Raw genomic sequence first — 24,159 nt, 5'->3', positions numbered from 1 at the left:
AACCTATTGATCACGCTAAACTTTTCTTTGTAGATATAGATATAAATGTATAGGTACCTTTCCATGACATCCAGCTTTCGATTTTACAATTGCAATAAAAGCAGAAATAAAACAATTGTGAAAACATTCAATTTTACTGGTACATGTTGCATGTTATAATATATATACGAAAAAAATATGTGTTTGTCTACAATTGACCTCAGTTACAACTTGCTCTACCTCCTTCCCGGGGAATTACCGCTATGAAGATGTTCACGGGCTGAAACGAAAATAAAACCTTTATCAAGCATTTTGACAATAAAATAAAGAACTTGTTTCCGCGCATTTGCGGTTTTTTCTGCTGCTCCGTAAACATGTTACATTATTTTGTATTTATCCTGATTTATTCAATAAATACACTTTACAAAGTATAAATAAATTCGCATAAAGTGCATAACTCATAAACCAAATTAAAATAAATGAAATATAATTTGCGGGGACAGAAAATTGTTCGAAAATGCACAGGGATACGCGTATCCATCTTAAACATTGTTCAATCCCAGCAATCATGAATCGAGTTTTAAAAACAAGACAAACAAGATCGTTGTATTGGATATAACTGATTCACACATTATAACCCGATGATATAATAACGTTTTGTATGACTGTCGGTAGATGATACGTAACGAGGAGCTGGTTGTATGACTGTCGGTAGATGATACGTACCGAGGAGCTGGTTGTATGACTGTCGGTAGATGATACGTACCGAGGAGCTGGTTGTATGACTGTCGGTAGATGATACGTACCGAGGAGCTGGTTGTATGACTGTCGGTAGAGGATACGTACCGAGGAGCTGGTTGTATGACTGTCGGTAGAGGATACGTACCGAGGAGCTGGTTGTATGACTGTCGGTAGATGATACGTACCGAGGAGCTGGTTGTATGACTGTCGGTAGATGATACGTACCGAGGAGCTGGTTGTATGACTGTCGGTAGATGATACGTACCGAGGAGCTGGTTGTATGACTGTCGGTAGATGATACGTACCGAGGAGCTGGTTGTATGACTGTCGGTAGATGATACGTACCGAGGAGCTGGTTGTTTGACTGTCGGTAGATGATACGTACCGAGGAGCTGGTTGTATGACTGTCGGTAGATGATACGTACCTGTCGGTAGATGATACGTACCGAGGAGCTGGTTGTATGACTGTCGGTAGATGATACGTACCGAGGAGCTGGTTGTATGACTGTCGGTAGATGATACGTACCGAGGAGCTGGTTGTATGACTGTCGGTAGATGATACGTACCGAGGAGCTGGTTGTATGACTGTCGGTAGATGATACGTACCGAGGAGCTGGTTGTATGACTGTCGGTAGATGATACGTACCGAGGAGCTGGTTGTATGACTGTCGGTAGATGATACGTACCGAGGAGTTGGTTGTTTGACTGTCGGTAGATGATACGTACCGAGGAGCTGGTTGTATGACTGTCGGTAGATGATACGTACCGAGGAGCTGGTTGTATGACTGTCGGTAGATGATACGTACCGAGGAGCTGGTTGTATGACTGTCGGTAGATGATACGTACCGAGGAGTTGGTTGTTTGACTGTCGGTAGATGATACGTACCGAGGAGCTGGTTGTATGACTGTCGGTAGATGATACGTACCGAGGAGCTGGTTGTATGACTGTCGGTAGATGATACGTTCCGAGGAGCTGGTTGTATGACTGTCGGTAGATGATACGTACCTGTCGGTAGATGATACGTACCGAGGAGCTGGTTGTATGACTGTCGGTAGATGATACGTACCGAGGAGCTGGTTGTATGACTGTCGGTAGATGATACGTACCGAGGAGCTGGTTGTATGACTGTCGGTAGATGATACGTACCGAGAAGCTGGTTGTATGACTGTCGGTAAATGATACGTACCGAGGAGCTGGTTGTATGACTGTCGGTAGATGATACGTACCGAGAAGCTGGTTGTATGACTGTCGGTAGATGATACGTACCGAGGAGCTGGTGTCGGTAGATGATACGTACCGAGGAGCTGGTTGTATGACTGTCGGTAGATGATACGTACCGAGGAGCTGGTTGTATGACTGTCGGTAGATGATACGTACCGAGGAGCTGGTTGTATGACTGTCGGTAGATGATACGTACCGAGGAGCTGGTTGTTTGACTGTCGGTAGATGATACGTACCGAGGAGCTGGTTGTATGACTGTCGGTAGATGATACGTACCTGTCGGTAGATGATACGTACCGAGGAGCTGGTTGTATGACTGTCGGTAGATGATACGTACCGAGGAGCTGGTTGTATGACTGTCGGTAGATGATACGTACCGAGGAGCTGGTTGTATGACTGTCGGTAGATGATATACGTAACGAGGAGCTGGTTGTATGACTGTCGGTAGATGATACGTACCGAGGAGCTGGTTGTATGACTGTCGGTAGATGATACGTACCGAGGAGCTGGTTGTATGACTGTCGGTAGATGATACGTACCGAGGAGCTGGTTGTATGACTGTCGGTAGATGATACGTACCGAGGAGCTGGTTGTATGACTGTCGGTAGATGATACGTACCGAGGAGCTGGTTGTATGACTGTCGCGGTAGATGATACGTACCGAGGAGCTGGTTGTATGACTGTCGGTAGATGATACGTACCGAGGAGCTGGTTGTATGACTGTCGGTAAATGATACGTACCGAGGAGCTGGTTGTATGACTGTCGGTAGATGATACGTACCGAGGAGCTGGTTGTTTGACTGTCGGTAGATGATACGTACCGAGGAGCTGGTTGTATGACTGTCGGTAGATGATACGTACCTGTCGGTAGATGATACGTACCGAGGAGCTGGTTGTATGACTGTCGGTAGATGATACGTACCGAGGAGCTGGTTGTATGACTGTCGGTAGATGATACGTACCGAGGAGCTGGTTGTATGACTGTCGGTAGATGATACGTACCGAGGAGCTGGTTGTATGACTGTCGGTTGATGATACGTACCGAGGAGCTGGTTGTATGACTGTCGGTTGATGATACGTACCGAGGAGCTGGTTGGTGAGCTGTTCTATTGACGCCCATCTGGATCCTAAACCTACGTCTGGTGTAAACCCACGTCTGTCTCTGTAAACAACGGGACATAGGTCAACAAACAGGTCAACACAAAGGTCAACACATAGGCAACACAAATGTCAACACACTGGTCAACACATAGGTCAACAAACAGGTCAACACAAAAGTCAACACAAATGTCAACACACTGGTCAACACATAGGTCAACAAACAGGTCAACACAAAGGTCAACAAACAGGTCAACACAAAAGTCAACACATAGGTCAACACATAGGTCAACAAACAGGTCAACACAAAAGTCAACACACTGGTCAACACAAAGAGACAGAAGCCAGAGCACACACAATAACGAGAGTGCGATTGAACTTGGGAACTCATGTGTTCCGGCATCTATGTGTTAGCAAAGCAGGAAGGTATGACAACCCCGATGCACGTTTTTTAATAACAAATGAAAAAATAAGAGTCAAGTATAATATCACGATTTAATGTCCAAAGAGATTGTGAGAATAACAAAAAATATTAAGTTATAAAAATTATTCTTTACATTTCAAGCCCAAACCTATATAAGGTATATTTTAATTCGTGTATTAATAAATAACCATAAATGTATGTTTAGTCATATTATACAGCTATCATCACTACACGTAATGTACCGATATATTTTCATAGTGCCTTTTCACTTTTACCTTTTTTTGTGAGTGAATCGAAGAAAAAATAATAAACAACACACCTTACCCGGTAACATAATCCTGCCGAACATCTATTTCTTCACATGCGATCTCGAATCGTGTTATCGCCACCTTAACAACCATGTGACCGTCAATTTTATATCATATCACATGCATTATCAATTTTCGACTCACCTTTCTATATCTTGGTTAGCTATTAGCATTCTCAGTATATCGTTAATGCTGTCAGCGTATTCTCTGCTCACAGACCTGAATGTATAAAAGTACAGAGTCATGGATTAGTGGTTTTACATCACCATGGTAACGATAACAAGATAACAGACTTTGGTTTATAGCCCTCCGGATAATATGTATAGAAAAAGATTATCCTTAACTCAATTAAGTCGACAAATAACGGAAAAATAATCACTTTAAGCAACACGGAAATGATGGATAATCCTCTCTTTGGAAATAGTTAATTTTTATTGTATCAGGAAATAAAAAAGTGAAAATGCAACATTTCATATTTGTACTCTTCTGTTTGTACTGTAATCACATTACTATCGTGTCAAACATGTACCTAGTTGAGATATACTATTTTTGATATTGTATCCCATCAAGTTATTAACAGTAACACCTAGTTAATACATCAATCATAACTTCCCTCACATCTTCAGATAAACAAAGACATTTCTTATACAGGTACATGTTTGTTGTAAAATTTGTTTAACGAGAAAACAAACAATATTGTAAGATACAAAATAATTCAGTTCAATGAAAGAAATTTCAAAATCAAAGTACTTGGTACAGAAACATGCTGTAAAGGTGATACAGGGTGGCATACGTGTATGGGCGGTGATAATATCGCCATTTCTTTTGACCTTGAGGAATATTGTGTGTTGATCAAGGTGGGCAGATTGAAGTCCCTAATGAAAAATATTTTTCTGTGTCATTTAATTCCTGACACTAATAATCATTACCGAATAAAATGCGTTAAAACTAATAACAAAAACAGCTCTCTTCAAGGTTGTTTATTATCCGTTTTTTTATCTCTGCTATTATAATCTGACACACGTCCTCCAATAAAGTGTGTGCTAATGAATTAGACCTGGAACTTCTTAATGCATATGTCAAAAATTCTACTGTATTCTTCGGGAAATTATTAACCCTGAAATGTGATAATTATTCGTGCAAAGAAAATATCTTTACTGGAACAATTTGGATTGTATGTTTATTGGCCTTTACATATTTCGAGCAGAAGGTGTTGGAAATATCAAATCAAAAACTTGTCAAAGGCAGTCAAGAAATCATTATGACCTCTATCCCCAGTGACTGCCGAACAGCGTACTGACGTGTAATGTCTCGCATTGAGGACGGGAATATCGGAGCCAAACATCTATGACGGATCCCAGAGCTGACCAAATATGTTGATGATGTTGTCAACACATCTAAAACTGCTGTGCATAGCAAACCCATTCCACAACTGAATTAACACAGACGTTTTATATTATCGTTTAATATTGATGAGATTTTACGTAAAATGTTTAATATCAACGCGACATTGCTTTATGAAATTAAATGTATCTGTAATAACCGATTTCCTTTCACGACTAATAACAATACTTGATACTTGTTTTAACAGTGATTAACAATAGACAAAATGTCATCAGCTTTATATTCATACTATTGTTCCCACTATGTATACACTACATGAGGCAGATCGAAATGGTTTTTTCCAGGGATCACTGTATATTACGGATGATATGAAACCTCATTGGCGCGTTGGATGGTAATTTGATTATAGCGGTTTTCCTTTGAAGGAAATGACTAAAAGAATAACACCAACTATAAGCCCCGATAAAGAACAGAACATATCACATGAAACCATTTCAGTGACCACACGCACCGTGATAGGGATTCATTTCGACAAGAGAACCCATAGCATTGATGTGAGAAGATTGTAGGGGTGAGCTTAAGACGTTTTATGGAGATATGGTTGTAATACAATGTAACGCGATGTTACTTTTGTAAATAACAGACTAACGTAAAGCTTGGTATACACGCGGGTCAACTTTTCGCTATTTCATCTACAAACGGGATAATCCAATTTAAGCGGTTTGAAATTTCAACGATGTGTTTATCAAGGTAAATATAATACAAGAATTTCTCCATATTTCGCGAATCACATTTTCTTGATCATAGCAATGTGCCGTGAAATCGAGAAAACATCATCCCCGCGATAATAACCGAACATACGGCAAAATAAATACGGTGAAATGCGTACGGCCCTTTTCCGTACAATGGGAAATAAATCATATTGATTACAATAATAATTCCCATATGTATTCAAATATCAAAGATTAACTCAGGGCTCCAAACAAAGAGTACTCTAATTAACAAACTAAATACATTAAATTATGTGACGATGTGCTGTCGTGAACATTCGGGTTGTTTCGGAAGTATTGATTGAGCTTAATGATGACAATCTAAACACTTGACTGTTTTTGTAACCAATTTCATTTAGATATGACTAATGACCGAGTGGTTTAAAATAAAGCAATTTTTCTAAGGAATGAAATGCTACTAATATTCGCACGTCCACTTTTCCGATTGTTAAGTGAATAGTCGTAACGAGTGAAAGTTATTATCATTTACACATTATTCAAGAAATATCTGTTACACGACGGACAAAAACTAACGGCTTGTTACATGGCGATCTGAAACTAAAGCTATTCAAGCAAATTTTAATTGAAGAAACATAAGCTAACGGATATTTAGGCAAAACATAATATCTGAAGTAATACAGTCTCGCATTATCTTTGTCACCAAACAATAACTTTATTTATCGTATTTGACTTAGAATGAATACAGACATCACGGATGGCTAGTTCATGGTACATTCCAATGAAATCTAATGCATTTCTGTGTTAATCTTATCTCGGTATGATAGCTAGTTCATGGTACATTCCAATGAAATCTAATGCGTTTCTGTGTTAATCTTATCTCGGTATGATAGCTAGTTCATGGTACATTCCAATGAAATCTAATGCGTTTCTGTGTTAATCTTATCTCGGTATCGAGGTTATTACACTATGCTAATGACTTGATTTAAATGTAAAACAACTCCCAAGACCTTTCTCCATCTGCAAATGCTCTGACACAGCAATTTCTTGATTACAGTGATGGGATAATTTTCACAGATCGCCGCTAAAATCCAATATCACTTAAAATACAAATTAAAAGTTCATCCGGCTTATTCATTTTAAAGAAAAGGCAAATCATTGAATCATTGTATCTTGTGCTAGTTTTCGTCAATGCTACCAACTTAGCTTATCAAGACATTGTTAGTGACCATAGTGTTATACAATTGTAGCTATAACAACCTCTGTCGGGAGATAGACTCTAACAGTTATGTAACTGTACGCCGGTAAACTATAAGGTTCACTTTGTAATTTTCAGCGTATGAAACCTATCGGGGTTTAGCCCACGGTAAGAAAATCTGGAAATTCCAATTATTTTTGTAAAATATTAACTCCAGAAATCACACACATACAGATCGACCGCGGATTATCTATTGATACCAACCAGAATTTTCATTTGAAAGAAGGACACAGGTATTTTCAAAGACATGTGAAGAAAGCAATAGCAGAACCAACATTTTTACAAATTCTGTTACCGACCTGAAGGATGTTTCTTACAAAATTTGATTACAATCCATGCAGAGCTCTTTGACTAGTAGCGATTAAAAGGAAATGTTAATGGACGCTGCGCCAAGACAAGCTCACTGGCCCTTCGGGCCAGGTGAGCTATAAATAGTTCATTTTAAGTAATTTTACATGGATATGATGGAAAGGGATATTCTATCATCGGAAGCACAAAATATTAAAAAAGCATTTGAAAAAGTCTCATAATACATGTGTCTTACTTTGTGATTCAATATAGCTGTATGTTGATAAAGTATGTATATGTGTAAGGTTGCTATAGCATGACGACTATCTGAAAGCATCATTATTGGTTCTGTACTTTACACTGTTGTTATACAAGCACTCTCCCCTATTTCCAACCTTAAATTCCGATGACACACTAATACATATGTTATTTGGTGTATGTAAATCGATCAATCTAACACAAAAAATAGAGGACTGACAAGTCACCAAGGTATCAGACTCTACTGTATATAAATAGTCATTAATATAGAATGTATATCATTAAGGTGCAAACCTCATCTCTTTTTGTCATTTTCAAATTGAGTCGTCATTTTTAATCCAGTTGGTCCATAGAGCTACACAACATATCTAAGTGACATGATAAGTCATCCCATCAAATCTGAGAACGATACTCCACTTTCTTCTCTAAACAGTAAACTCTCATGTTTATTATTGTTAAAATCAAAGATGGTCGCTCAGTGACAATTTTGAACCCAGTTGTCCCAAAAAAAACACAACAGATCGATGGCACGAGGAGCTATCCTACCAAAGGTGAGGGAAAACCTCATACAGGTTAATAGACCACCACATAACGATATATATCAAACATGTTCACTCAATTGTGTACTCTTTCGAAAATAAGTCCTCTCTAGATTTCGAGCGATTATATTGAAAGTTAATTACAATGAATATATTACTTACATTTACATCCTTACAACTGTATTGATCAGCGAATAAGTGCCATTTAGGAAACAGCGAAATATAGACTAATTGGCTAACTAGTATGAAAGTGCTGTACCGTGTTGTCCAGACAAGCCAAACGTTTGCAACATCTTCCTAATGATATGTAGAATGTCATTACGTAAGAAATGCTTATCCGATATATCCGCCTGGCGTCCAACCCGCACCTGCCTTTTCTTTAGTTATGATCTTTGTTTAGTGTAAAGGGAACAAACACTACATGAATGTTTTCACTTTTATTCGATTTTCATCACAGAGTGTCGCCTAGAATTTTACGTTTTTGTCATAAAATGTAACTTCAAAAACTGAAGTACTGTTCTAGATTCCATTCTAAAGTGACACTAGGGTCTATATGTGTGTTCAGTGTTATAGTAGTCTGTGTATTTGCGTTGATGCCCTTTCACAAACTATCAATTAATGTCATAGTGAAGTTTACAGATAACATAAATACTTGACATTAAAGTACACGGTATCACCCGGTGTGGCTAAATTTTATTTAGATATAAAATAGTTATATCCGATACAAAAAATCATTATCCCAGGAAGGGGATATACCAGACTTAATGTAATACTATAAACATCAATTATACAGGGAAACCAAAAGCTGAATGGTGTTATAGCCGTTAATAGCAATAATCTCCCGAAAGGCGGTATAAGGTTGCATAGGATGAGCGTACATAAAAAGCCTTCTACGAGGAAGTTTGTGCAATAAATGAACTTGTGAATAAAGAGATATATTCAGTGATTCTTTGTCTATGTGAAAGCAAAGCCATTATCCTCAAAACCTTACATCTGACTTTGAATGATTCAGTTATCGTGATTACAGTTATCATTTTATGCATTTGATAGGATTATAACAACTTAAACCGACAGAACTAGCCATAAACACGAATACGTGTCATAAAAGAATATAAAACGGTGATGATATGCCTTTTATACGGAGATGACATAATCCAATACCTACTCAACGTTAAACTGGTTTTTTAACGGCCGATAGCAATATAGCATATTGACTCGCCTTCGGTCATTATTTAGTTTACTCGGGCGATATAACACCATAAGGACCTCAAAAAAGGTCTGACATTGAAATATAATACACAATGAAATTGGAAATACAGAGTCCTGAAGATTAAGAAGAAGATTTTAAGCAATCAGCTGTATCTCATTTATTTCAATTAGTGTAAAACGAGTGAAGCCTACTCAGACGCAGGATCTGTCTACTCAGACGCAGGATCTGTCTACTCAGACGCAGGATCTGTCTACTCAGACGCAGGATCTGTCTACTCAGACGCAGGATCTGTCTACTCAGTCTCAGGATCTGTCTACTCAGACGCAGGATCTGTCTACTCAGACGCAGGATCTGTCTACTCAGACGCAGGATCTGTCTACTCAGACGCAGGATCTGTCTACTCAGACGCAGGATCTGTCTACTCAGACGCAGGATCTTCCTATTCAGTCTCACAATCTCTCACAGGATCTGCCTACTCAGTCTCAGGATCTGCCTTCTCAGACAAGGGATCTGCCTACTCAGATTCAGAATCTGCCTACTCAGACGCAGGATCTGCCTTCTCAGTCTCATGATCTGTCTACTCAGTCACAGGATCTGCCTACTCAGTGTCAAGATTTGCCTACTCAGTCTCAGGATCTTTCTAATCAGACTCCGAATATGCCTTATCAGACAATCAGAATACGCCTACTAAGTCTTAGAATCTGCCTATTCAGTTACAAGATCTGTCTACTCAGTCTCAGGATCTGCCTACTCTGTCTCAGGATCTGTCTACTCAGTCTCAGGATCTACCTACTCAGTCACAGGATCTTTCTACTCAGACTCAGAATCTGCCTAGTAAGTCTCAGAATCTGCCTACTAAGTCTCAGGATCTGCCTTCGACAAGATCTGCCTGCTCAGTCTCAGGATCTTTCTACTCAGTCTCAGGATCTGCCTACTCAGTCTCAGAATCGGCCTACTCAGTCTCGGACTCTGCCTACTCAGTCAATCAGAATCTGCCTGCTAAGTCTTAGAATCTGCCTACTAAGACTTAGGATCTGCCTACTCAGTCTCAGTATTAGCCTTCTGAGTAACAGGATCGATCTTCCTACTGAGTTACAGGATCGATCTACCTACTGAGTAACAGGATCGATCTGCCTACTGATTCACAGGATCGATCTACCTACTGAGTCACAGGATCAATCAACCTACTGAGTCACAGGATCGATCTTTCTACTGAGTCACATGATCGATATTCCTACTGAATCACATGATCGATCTGCCTACGTAGTCACAGGATCGATCTACCTACTGAGTAACAGGATCAATCAACCTACTGAGTCACAGGATCGATCTACCTACTGAGTCACAGGATCGATCTACCTACTGAGTCACAGGATCGATATACCTACTGAGTCACAGGATCGATCTGCCTACGTAGTCACAGGATCGATCTGCCTACTCAGTCAGAGGACTGATCTACCTGCTGAGTCACAGGATCGATCTGCCTACTGAGTCACAGGATCGATCTGACTACTGAGTCCATATTATTAGGAGGAGACACAACACAAATATTCTTCAATTCCTTATAATCGGTTGAAAACAAGTTTGATATTGCAAACGATTTTTAGGCAATTAAGGTAGGACTATACTTTTGAAAACTGCACCATGACACTATACCGAACGCTTCGGAGGTTGTTTCGAATTACAAAACTTCAAAGGGTCCCCGATAACTGCGACATTTCTCTTGGATATTTAGTCAACAACTGAAAAGCGCCTACATATAATGCCGAATGTCTGCAATAAAAAAAAGGAAATAAAAGTTATTAAGTGAAAAGTAGAGGTCTCTAAAGGTTTACTTTGCCTGTTGTGAATGGGAATGGATTTTCAAACACCGGAAGCAACGTTGGTTGGAAGGAATACTAAAAGAGAACCCGTCCGGTCCGAAATTTCGGAATTCTAAAACATCACATACGGATTTCCTAAAAATCCAAAGTTTGGAGAAAATTATTAACAGACAATGTAACCAGACGTAATATCAGATAAAAATATATTAACTGATGTTAATGTAGAATGGTGTTTTGCGGTTAGAGTTTTGCAGGTAGGGCGATAGAATTGTACCTGCTGCCCCTATTGCATGGTCGTTAAAGGCGACTAAATTTAGGATATTATCTCTTCTCTTCTTTGGTGTCTCCTTTGACACGACCTCAGATTTGGCTTTATGTTGAGCGCTCGCCCATGTGAGGTAGGCTCTGGAGTAAAGTTTATAAAGTTTTAGTTTCTGCTCCTGGTTATGACTGGTTCGCCCGTTGTCAGTATAATGTGACCGGGTGGGGTGTTGTGCTTAGTGTCTTTGCGACATACTTCAGTGATATAGCACTATGAAAAAGGGCAACAGTTCCAATATACAAGAAGACACAACACAAATATACAATAGCCTACCAAAACACACAACCGCACTTCATGTACACGTAACACACCGCATACATGGGAGACCGTCCTTACATGACCCTGGCTGTTCATAGGACTTTAATTTTATCAAACAAACAAACTATTTTTTAAATAGTCAAATGTTGGTAGAGTTATAATTTACAAACTTTAAAGTGGCAAAATTGTGGAAATTTGATCAAGGAGCTCATGTTTTTATATGATATTTGAAAAAAAAAGAAATTGTTTTGGCATATTATATGCAAATATTGTGAAATAGACATGGATTCTCAATTCCTTTTTGCCAATTCACTGATTTTCTTGGTGAGAAATATGCGGAAAACATTATTACTACGTAAAGAAACGGCCTTAGGAAATAAAGACAATTAGTTGGTCTTCTATACGAAGTAGTTTGTTCTATCATTTGAAATTTAAGACAAAACATCAACAGGGTCGAGACTTCATTCACTCAAATAACACAGAAAACGTAATTTTATCATATTTTTGTTCTATTTTTGGTCATCAAATTTGCACAGATGGTACAATTCAAGCTAAAATATCTCAAGCAGTAGTTCAAGAATTCCAATTTGGATTTTACGTACTTGAAATCTACATGACAAATGCAAGAAAACTAGTCCTATTAGAAAGTAATGACATCGGTTTTCCATAAAGTATGGGGCTATCTTTTATAATCATAAATAACCATCTATATGACTCAGGATTGATTATCAAAAAGGCATATATGTAATTGAAATAATGAATATGTTCTTTTATGTAATAAATTTTAAAAAGTGGACTCTTAACTGGAAATGTTGTCAGGGTGAAATTTGATATCTAAAATAACGATGTTAGAGACGGCAAATAACATGTGTAACAAACAAAAAGTAGCAAAAATACATAAATAACATACTGAAGTATGTACAAAGCGGAAGAGAGTAGGTTATTAGCTAGCAATTCTTCACGGTCAACAACCTTTACCGTGTTATTTAACTAAATCACAAAGAGTTCAGATATATCGCAGGCTACCTGCAGGTGTAAAACATTTGAAAACAATGCGAAAAAAGCAATGTCTGAAACAATACTACCCGGATGAAGCTTACGGTGCTGTTTTAGACCATCATTGATTGTAATCAATGCACAAGCAATTTGTTTGTATTTAACGTGTTAGAACGTGAGGCGTAAAAGTCAATTAGAGGGTCAGATAGTCCTTGGAATTCGTAACGCGTTATCATGAAACAGTAATGTGCGGTGATACTTTTTGTGGGGGATTTTTAATTATCTTTTTATACCGAACACAAGGGCTTACTGTGTATAAAACCGCCTATTTTTTTTCTTTGATGTTATCATGAACTACATAAGGGTTCGTTACCGTCAAAGTATGAAGGTTTGTAAAAAAAGGCAAATGAAGAAGTCAAATCAGAATGACATGTTATCGAAATTCGTCTCTTAATGTCACCCGTGTCACGAATAATGCCCTGCTTTCCTGTCTTTATATACCTGCACATCAATACAAACATGAAAACCTTCTTCATCCGTCGTAATAAAATTAACTGCCACACAATAAATATTTGTCAGACATCCCAACACTGACGGACATGCGGGTTTACTGACCTAACATACAGCTACCAGGATACATTTCTGTTTATATGGTCAAATGGAACGTGGCCACGCGTCGCCAGCGCATTTTAAAGCCTAGCATAGGGGTCTTGTTTTACCAGATTGTGCCAGATCGACACAATAATCTCCATTTTTACGGCGTCATGTTCAGGTAAGCGAAAGATAGAAATCACAATGTCTTATTGATCAGTGTTAAGAAGACATAGTTAGTGACATGTACAAGAAGATTCCATTTCCCCTGGGTACAGTGCCATTAGCAAATGTCACACGGACCAGAATCAACTGTCTGAGTTAAACATCTATACCATAATAAATAGGCTATATATTTCTACAATACGTATAATATATCAACAAACACCAACATGGTTAACTATTTCATGTCAACATTGATACTGGGCATATTTTACACATCAAGGATGTCTTTGATAAATCAGAGTAGGTCAAATTTCTTTCACTCTAAGTCGACGGAAGCCATGCTGTTTTTGTCGAGATAATTACAGATGGTTAGCCTATTGAGTAGTTGAAATTTTATTAACATAATCCAGGAGTTTTATCATTGCCTGTGATCAATTTCACAGGATCACATTGTAGTACTTTAAATATAACTTTGATTCCATAATGATTACGATCTGTATTTCATATTTTCACGATATTTCTACGACATTACCAAGAACCGTCTGAAAGATTTACCGACATCGATATATTTTCACTCAGATATACTGTCAATAATGCCACATCAAAGTCAAAGTCGTAAAATAAAATCGTTTGTTTTTTGCAAATTATTAGGAAACCCTTCTTGATAAGTATAACATCATACATTGTATATATATATACACATATATACTGTAGTAAATGACGTATTACACAACTAATAACGTCACAATCGATACCTATCTAAATTGACACATCGCTCCGTACTTTACAAATATGGCTGATGTTGCTATGACAGAAATTCTGAGACAATGCAGGAATACACCTTGATTGTAATTTCCATGCATATCTTAATCCACATAATGTTTAAAAATCGCAATTTCAGTTTAATACAATCATTTACATAGGCTTTAATATTAGTGTTTTTTAATAATTGGTATACATATTCCATACTTTGTCTGAACAAAGTTCATAATCAATTGTTCATGTGATAAAATCAATTGTACCATTTGTAGCAATGTGCAAACAAATGGAGGTTATTGTTTCGCAAAGTGCTGCTGCCAGTTGCTTTTAATCCAGCTTAATGTTCTTGTCAAAGTGTGGATTAAATGTTTACATGAATATTTTATTTCTAATAAAGTGTTCAAAAATGCTAAACTTATTTCACCAAGGACTTGTGAATTACTATATAAAGACCAAAAGACCAACGAATGAGTTAGAATCATATATCATTAGCAGAGAGGCGACCGCAGGTCTCCATTTGATATATGTATTAATTGAACGCATCAAGAAAGATTGCAATCAATTAATTTGCGCGGTTTAATGGTTGGTTATCAAATGAAGCGGAAGTGTTTTAATCCGATACTTTGATAGGCCACAGTTTTAAGGATTTGTTATTTAAGTCTTTCAAAAGGAGTGAGATTAAGAAAATGCATTAAGGATTCGTGAGACTTTCCACTGATAAAACACACTGTAGTGACGGAAACCTGAAGTCAGAATAAATTTTCAAAAAAACAAAAGGGAGATAATTAAATAGATTACATGATGACAAAGTTACAGCTAAATACAACGAGTACTACGTGTCCTTTATCAGCGAGTAATTTAAAACACGCGATTATATAAAGTCCTGTTTGTTAAAGCAGCATACCAGCTGTACAGTTACGACCACAACTACACTACATGACATGCAAATGTAAAACAAGAACTATTACTAATTGTAAATATAAATCGATTTAGAAATCACCAATGCAATGTTTGACACTTTTTGACGGTAGTGAAATGAAACAAGGGTGTTAATTATGCTGCCTTGGAAAAGTTAATGCCATGACGTAAGTGATAGAAGGAAGAGAAACAAAATAAGGGTTCTATCTTTTTGCTCTGCCAAACGACGGTTTTGAAAACTGACAAAAGCAGTTTTTTACATGTTGTGTCAAATGAAGTTCCAATCGCATTATTGATTTGTTATACGATGTTTTGTTACTTATGTTTCTACAGACAAAAGTCTTGCGAAAATAAAATATGAATTGCCATTCATTTTATCTTAAAACAAATATTTAGCAATGAATTGCATTATCTTGACAGTTATGGGAGGATTAATGCTTACTGGACAACGGCAATTAAATGCAACAAATGTAGCGTAAGTGTGCTTCATTAAATGTGTCGTTGCCAAAGTGGCTTTACCTGGAATTGGAAAACTGTAATTGGAAACTGAATAAGTTGTTATTATCCTACATTTAATAACAATTTTATAAAACAATCTTAAATAAATTTGCATGATCTTATCATCTTATCATCATCTTATGCCCTACTTGCTGAACAAAGGTCGTGACCAAGGATCTAAAGAGCAAACGAATGCATCGGCATGGCAGCTGTTCTCTATGTTCAGTTCGCTAGCCATTGACGGAGTAATTTGACTGATATCAGTGTTACGATACTTCTGATATCATGTCAAATGTTACACATTCACCATCGTAACAAACTAAGGTCGATCTTGTACCTTAAGTACATCTGCATCTATATGTTGATAGTATACCATTTTAAAATGTTTTTGACTTTAGATCGACATCACTTTTCAAATACTATCACCGCAGTTTTGTATTTAAAAACGAGACAAGGGAAAAGTTTACCTTTCAATATTCCGATTTACCCGGTTTTATTTGTCCTTGTAGTTTCAAATGACATTTGTTTTATAAGGCATCGCAATACAGAAAGGAATTCGAATGTATACGTCGATGTCTTTAACTTGTTCATCTTATGTTTACTCAATGCATCGAGGGTATACTGAACAGTCTACGGAATAGTGTACTGTAATAAAATGATCGCTGAAAAAATTACTGATCAGGGTAACATAACACGCGACAACAAACAAATACATGGTAGCTTTATCATATTAAGCCTTTGTTGAAGTGTCATAGACCTTTCAAAATCATACTCGCTAAACCCTATTTGTTGTTTGGTTGATATTCTTATTTTTTGGCTTGTGTTTGATTTCGACATCGACATTTTAATTCGTTTTCAGAGTATTCGTTCATTTTTTGGACTTTTGGAATTGGTGAAGCCAGGAAGCCAACAAGAATTATAATTGTCTAAACACTAGCTGTCTATATCATTCTCCATATATTTAAACATAGAAAGTTTTGATAAAATTTAAGGCATGTCTACTTTATTGTTTGTTTCTTTGTTTGTTTCAGTTTTACTGCCCATCGACAACTATGGTCATTTAGTGCCAAACTGCAGGTCAGTCATTAATATCAGGATATAAACAATAACTGCATCTAAAAGATCGGGATAAGAAAAAAGCAAGTAAGAACTAAAACACAGATTGTAAATGTTGCTTTTATACAAAATAGATTTGCATGGGATAAAATAGTTTTGGTTAAAACACATGAGAAAAACTCATGCACAATGTTGTGTTGATGAAAAGACGAAATAATCAGTTGATAAGATGATAAAGCGCTCATATTTTGTTTATTTGTAGTAAAGCAAACCAAAAGGAACCAACTAAACCAATATATATTAACACTGGTACTGTCAAACAGAAGTGTCATACATTAAAAAATAGAATACCATTTTACATCAAAATAAGACTTACCGTTTGTCTGTGTATATAGGCATATCTCCATAAAGAGGTATACTAGTAACCATGGCAACTAGAGGCAGTAAGATGTACAACAACACCCAAGTCTGTAGTCGCATTTCCGTAGAATCTTGTAACAGAAATAAACAGAATACATCAAAACTTGCGTATACTACAAATGTATGTTTTGTGTCAATGAGATTATGAAATGTATCAACTTGGCTCCTCTTTTTATGTGGTCTGTCTGGTGCCACACGTAGTTTCCACCACTTGTCTTCCTGTTATTCGACACGTTTTGATATTTATACTTAGTTGTTCGAAAAGCAAGATTATTGTGATTAAAAGCAACGATAAACCTAATGAATCACCATCATCCCAGTAATTTAATACGTCATTTACAGTAATGTAAATTACAGTAAATCTTTCTATGGAATTGTAATCTCCTGGTTTGTTTCCATTATATTGACATAAAACACATTTTAATTCTTACTTATTGTCGACAAAGGTAAAATAAAGTTCTATATAAACAATGATAAAACATTGTCCATGAAATTCCTTTCCATAAATGTCAATAGTGATATGTATCTGTAGTAAAAGCCGACTTTCCCGTGTGATTAACTGTGTTGTATTTCACGGATGATAAAAAATTGCGAAAATAATTCGCTTCGAAAAGGGGTTTAAAATAAGAATATCTAAAGTGATATCGCGGCATCAAATCGCCGCTAGACAAGAAATCGCTAAAGTAACTCGACACGAAAATAAGTTGGTTTACAGTATTGGTTTAGTGACATATTTACATAGAAGGTATAGATTTAAATATGATTTCATTATCTTGATTAATTGTAATATGACTGAATGCAATGCCTTGAAGGGCGCAGCCAGATGTTTGAGTAACCAACTATACAAATTGAAAGAATTTATAAAATACGTCAAAAGCGAATATTGCCATAGAATAAAATCCCAAACCGTAAACTGACAACAGATACAATTAAAGAAATCCCAGCTGTTGTGTACAAATCAAGACCCTTCGGTCATTTGAGTGATTGAAATTCCCATGCAGTAAGTAACTGATACATAAAAAGAAACAATTCCCATCACCTGGTACATCAACTACGCGATGAGCTGATGGATATGGTTTGTGATTCGTCAGATTATCATCACCTTCTTTGGAATGAACATGATCACCTATGCGATGTGTTGATTTACATGATTTGTGATTTGTCAGATAAACAATTTAACAACCTTCTTTGGAATAAACATGATCATGATTGACGCTAATTTTCTCCTGCATGGGTGAATAAAGATTAGAACTGTTTGTATTCAGCGCTTCAGCGGAGGATTTTTGACCAATGGTACACTGAGAGTGGATAAGATGTGTACGATCAACTGTATTAGAATGAGCAAAATAGCTATGGTCGTGCTTGGTGTTTTTTCATCGAATTTCGCGAAATATTTAAAATGGGACACATAATCATAATTAATAAAGTTTCCAGCGGGCAGTGATGAACGTTTTCGAGATAAACTTGACTCTCTAATCACAAACTTGTGTTAAAAATATCAATAGTCTACTCTAAATCTTGACTAAAAACTGGAGTAGCAGACGACACGAATGTTTACAAAATTAGCCATGGAGTGACGACATATTCCAGACGGTTCGCCCCACTACTAATTAATATTCTTCAATGTACCTTCAAAATTAAGTTTAATAAAAAATTAATCAAACAAACAAACAAACAAACAATCTGTAAATGGGCACCAGACATGGCCGTTTTACGTTTTGGAAATAAATAAGGTCTGATTAAACGATATAAGGTTAATATGATGGATGGGTATCTCAATATTGTCTTGAGAGCAGTATAGCATCCATTAGGTCGTATTGCATATTTCAGTTATATCAATGTTGAATATCAACGATGCAATAACAAAATAACATGCAACATTTTAATTTTGACAAGCAACATTTGTAACTATTTTACATTGGTTCATGTGTTGATTGTTAGACGCTTTAGTAAAATGTCTACTTCACATTGTCAACCACTTATGTTTCGTCAATATATGGCGTATTTAATATTGTCTACTTTGGTTTTTTTAATAGTTTAGCGTCCTAATAACAGCAAGGGTCATGTAAGGACGAGCCAGGTTTAATGGTTGAGGAAAACCGGATTACCAACTAGCTATCAGTACATGGAAACTATCCAACATGGGATTCGAACTCGCGACCCAGAGGTGGAGAGCTTGTGGTCATATGTCGGAACATCTTAACCATTCGGCCACCGCAACTTCGTATTTCTATAATTCACGAATACATAAATTTGCAAATAGATAATCTTACTGACAATATCGCATTCATATATACGTTTGTACTAATTATTTGAACAATTAGAATTCGCGTTTGAGCCATCCCCCGAAATTACATGAAAATTGGTAACACACGAAAATGAAGTGACTGATATTCCAGTGCAGATGACACACTTTCAGCACACGTTACGACTAGATCCGGAAAACAGCTGGTTTTAGAAGTTAGTCAGCACAATGGTACGTAAATATAGAAATGTTTATAAACATTTGCAAACAAATAATGAAAAACTTCCGAGCAGTGCAATGGTGTTTTAGTAAATGCGGCAATGATTGGTTTAATTGAATGAACACACCAGTGATAATCTCTCGTGCACAAAACGACTTGCTCATTAATAGATACAACTATGCTATCCTTCCCCTTCGTAAACCAAAATGGATCACAACTGTCTGAAGTTTAGCTAAGCTTAATTTAACGCTTTTCATAGTTAGTTGATAGATCTAAATCAAAGGCTTGTAAACAATGTAATATAATCTAATTTAGTTTTGTTTCATTTTTCAAATAAACCCTTCGAATTTAAAGAAAATATTCATGAATTTAATTCACTAGATACCAGTTTACTTCATAATCTCTTTTGGCACAGCGCATGTAAAATGTATTGTCGAAAAAGTACGATTTATTTCAATCATCAGATATTAGTGAAAATACATGGTCAAAATAATAAATGTACGTTATGAATGAAATATATAATTACACAAATTATCATAGTAAACTTCATGCTTTTACATTTTTGAGAGGTTTATATTTGAGAAAATAAGATTTTTTTCCTGTTTCCCTTTGTAATTAGTCAGATAATGTAAATCGCTTTGAAACGAAGTTCGGCACTACTTTGTGATGAAGTTTGGCACTACTTTGTGTTGAAAATCGTCGCTACTTTGTGTTGAAATTCGTCACTACTTTGAAACGAAGTTCGGCACTACTTTGTGTTGAAATTCGTCGTTACTTTGTGATGAAGTTCAGCACTACTTTGTGTTGAACTTCGTCACTACTTTGTAATGAAGTCCGGCACTACTTTGTGATGAAGATTTCTTTTCTTTGAACTTTCTGTCCAACTAAGTATTACTTTCAAATCCGATTTAATTGACACTTACACTCAATTTGTATGTTTTAGTTTTTTGCTTCGAAACGGTTTAACGATTTTTGTTAAATTGATTGGCTGATTTAAAAAAAAAACAAATTTGTCACACAGTTATTTATTTTTGATTTCATGTACTTTTCGCCAGTAACATTTTTTTCTTTAGTACTTGCATTTTTCACTGGAAAGTCAACAGCACTCTTCATTTCCAAGCATGTCGACTATATATTTTTTTTCTGTTCAATAAGAATATTTGAATTCGAAATGACATTGATGAAATTTACTGCTGTATTTCAACAGGATTCCGCATAATGTTTGCATTCATTTGCATTATCATGTTGTATTTTTCAAAAGTACACAAGAGAACAAATAAAATCATTCGAGAAAAACCGAAATCTGGGGCATGTTTAGAAAATAACAGCAACGTTCAGTCTGTATATAATACATAGTACAATTTGTTTGGTGCGCAAATAATATCTATAAATATCTCACCCTGATAGCATAACTGTGAGGTTACCAATGTAACACTGAATTATAATTTAAAGCTCTTAACGATCATCTATTTTATATTTTCTGTGTTTTATTGAAATATATAATATATAAAATTATATTACTTTATGTTTTAAACGTATTATCAATAACATTATCAAATAAATAGTAAAATTCTAAATATGTTTTATCAAACTACAAACTACGTAAAATTTTATGAAAAGTGATAACAATAAACGATTATTTTAGTGATTAAACGAATAATTTAATTGATAGCACATACCTTCTTTTGTAGCGACTTGTCCACACAGTAAGAGTTTCCGTTACAAATTGCACTTTGGCTGGTTGATCACACAAAGCTAATCACCTTATCTATAGCCGGTGTGCTGTCTTAGCCGCACAGTCGTTACTCTATTGGAAGGCAGCCTTCAGTAAGACTTTATATTGTCTTCGGGAGAGCCCGTCCTGTTTTTGTTCCGATACGTTCAACAATTAAAGTCGAGAGTAAATTATTCATCCTACTAATGCATCAGTAGAGGCGTAAGATCCTGTCAACCGTCGTAAGTATCCAATGGCAACCCCTTCCATTAACATCTCATGTGATGTTTATAAATACCGCATTTCGAATAATCCATGGGACTTTTTGAAGAGTTGGACTTTTTTAAAGAAGATTAAGCTGAACGTAGTACTGACAAACGTCTACAACCATTACATTCCATGATATGTACATCGACATGTACATTATATATGGAGTGCGTTTAAGTCTGCCTCCGTCAGCCAGACTGTCAGATTCAGTTTTCATCACAAAAACACGTCCTGTAGAGATAGAAAATATATTTTGAATTTAATGCAACACAAGTTCCTGTCATTGATCAAAACTAGGATTTTCCTTTCCAACGGAATTAAGTATTGAATGACAGGAAAGTGATAAACCGGAGTCCTGACAATTAAAGAAAAGTCTATTATTGGTAGATATTTGATTTGCAATAAAATCATTACTCAATAGACCCGCATGGAATTCCGGATATTGCATGTCAGATGATATTGTAATATACAAGTCAGGCATGCATCGCCGTGATTTCACTGGGCATAGTGATATATTAAGAATTACCGGTTTTATAAAATTTGTATAATAAATAATATTTTTTTTTAGTTTGAAATGGATCATCAGAAGTTTGATTATTTGGGTCAGATATCATATTTATCACATTTGACTAAGGTAACTTTGTGTCCAGTGACAATTTAAGCTCTTCTATGGCAATAATTCATAATAAAGGTATGTATTTTACATTTTGTAAGCAGATTGCATTTTCCCTTTCAAATAAGATTATATATACCGCATAATAAAACTATGTAAACTTTTTAAGTAATAGTTGTAATACATGTACAGTACTATTCCCAGTGAAGTAGGAATAAATAGATTCTATTTCAACTTTGTGTCATTTATTTGTTTAATTAAGCGTCTTTTTTATCTCCTCGACAGTATTTTACTTACCATTGGTTTGAACGTTGCATTTAGCTGCATGCCTTTCAGGCAAACTTTTCGAATCACAATTTCATAGTCGTATTTAAGATTATTTCCTATCCTATCTTTGATCTTCTTTCTAATCTATTTTCTAAGAATTCTAACAATTCATTGTTTATGTGAATCATGCCAGCAATGAAGTATTTTACTTTTTATCAGCTACATTATCATGTACATCTGTATATCGGAGCATGGTTATTCGAGTCCTACAGGTTGGCGATAATGTTCGTGAAAGGCGAGTAATTCGGGGATTTTCCTCCAAATGTCTCCAATATTATCAATATGTCCTCTAGACAAGACACACTAATTCATTTCTTTATTTGTTTGCTTGATTAAATAAACGTCTCATTAACAGCCAAGGTCAGCCTCCTATATATGCGGTGAGTGCGGGAATGAAGTGCAGGTACGTGTTTTGGGAGACAGCGGTATATTCGTATTGTATACAGACCAGTCGTCCCACTCCTTTAACGCTAAGCAGGAGAAGATACTACTACTTTTATTATATATCATATGTCTCGGCCAGGGGACAGAACCCACAAGTAGGGTAGTGTAATGCCTTTTGTGAAAATGGCACAAGGACACATTTTACTTGGAAGACACTAAAAACACTTAATGACGAATTCCTTGGCAAAACAGTACTTCTATCAACATTATATATATTGTTTAAAGTATAAACAGTTTGCGCGAGTGGGTCACGTAGATGAAGGTATGACATTCTAGCGTTTGTACGATCATTGACGTCAACACCTATAATGTATTTTAACATGTAGTCGCCAAAATAAACCATGTTATCATGTTTAGCCTGAGCGTGGGATAATACATGCTGCGTATGATATAATGTAACCCTTTAATCACACTGTCGTGGTATAAAACCTTGTGATCGAGTTTGTAAGTCGAGTTTTTATACGCCCTGCAGGTAGGGCGTTAGAATTGTACCTGAGCCTACCTCACATGGGCGAGCGCTCAAAGTGGCCTATGGTGTAGTAATGTTACTCATTTTAGCATTGCACCTAACCAGATTTATGTTATAAACACTAGCCATACGATGGAGGAATGTCGGCATCGTTTGAAAAGGTCAAACAACATGCGTTGACATGTAAGCCGTAATTGTCCTGGTTATATAGGTTCAGAGGTGCACTAAAGGTAGGGAGTAATATCGTGTCTCTGTCGCATGATTCAATAAATCTTATATTTCATTACATTTACTTGTACTTTAACAATAAATAAACCTTTTTTTGTGTGTCCTTGTGTAGTTTCTCTTCAACCGCAACCATTGAGGTAAAATCAGTCAGATACGTCAGGATTTGGTCAAACCAATAAACGTATAGGGCCATCGCATTGTTGTCGATTGGCCGTGCACACATGCGGCTACACCATCGTGTTTGCGGTCACGTTCTACCATGTATATGTTTACTTTTATTTGTATATCATACCGTGTCAGGCGACACGTAACATTGTCTATCTGTTCACTGCCATCTAAATTTCGCAATTATCATCTCAGGTAGTAAAAAAATGACGTCAAAGTTTGTAAAGTAACCTCAAATTGGCTTATACATACAGTAGTGTTATA

At 36.4% G+C, this 24,159-nt stretch overlaps 1 protein-coding gene across 1 annotated transcript; it reads right to left on the bottom strand.

Moving 5' to 3' along the window:
* Positions 1–115: 115 nt before the first annotated feature.
* LOC138329146 (uncharacterized) lies at positions 116–21,898 on the bottom strand. Its single transcript, XM_069275909.1, has 5 exons — positions 21,348–21,898; positions 17,160–17,274; positions 3,917–3,991; positions 3,025–3,104; positions 116–259 (listed from the first exon to the last, which is right to left on the bottom strand). Exons 2-5 carry the CDS (start codon positions 17,261–17,263, stop codon positions 216–218), a joined length of 303 nt encoding a protein of 100 aa, XP_069132010.1. The 5' UTR covers positions 17,264–17,274; positions 21,348–21,898; the 3' UTR covers positions 116–215.
* Positions 21,899–24,159: the final 2,261 nt, after the last annotated feature.

The sequence above is a fragment of the Argopecten irradians genome, chromosome 8, assembly GCF_041381155.1.
Source record: "Argopecten irradians isolate NY chromosome 8, Ai_NY, whole genome shotgun sequence".
Lineage (NCBI taxonomy): Eukaryota > Metazoa > Mollusca > Bivalvia > Pectinida > Pectinidae > Argopecten > Argopecten irradians.
This window is presented reverse-complemented; position numbering and strand designations above follow the sequence as displayed.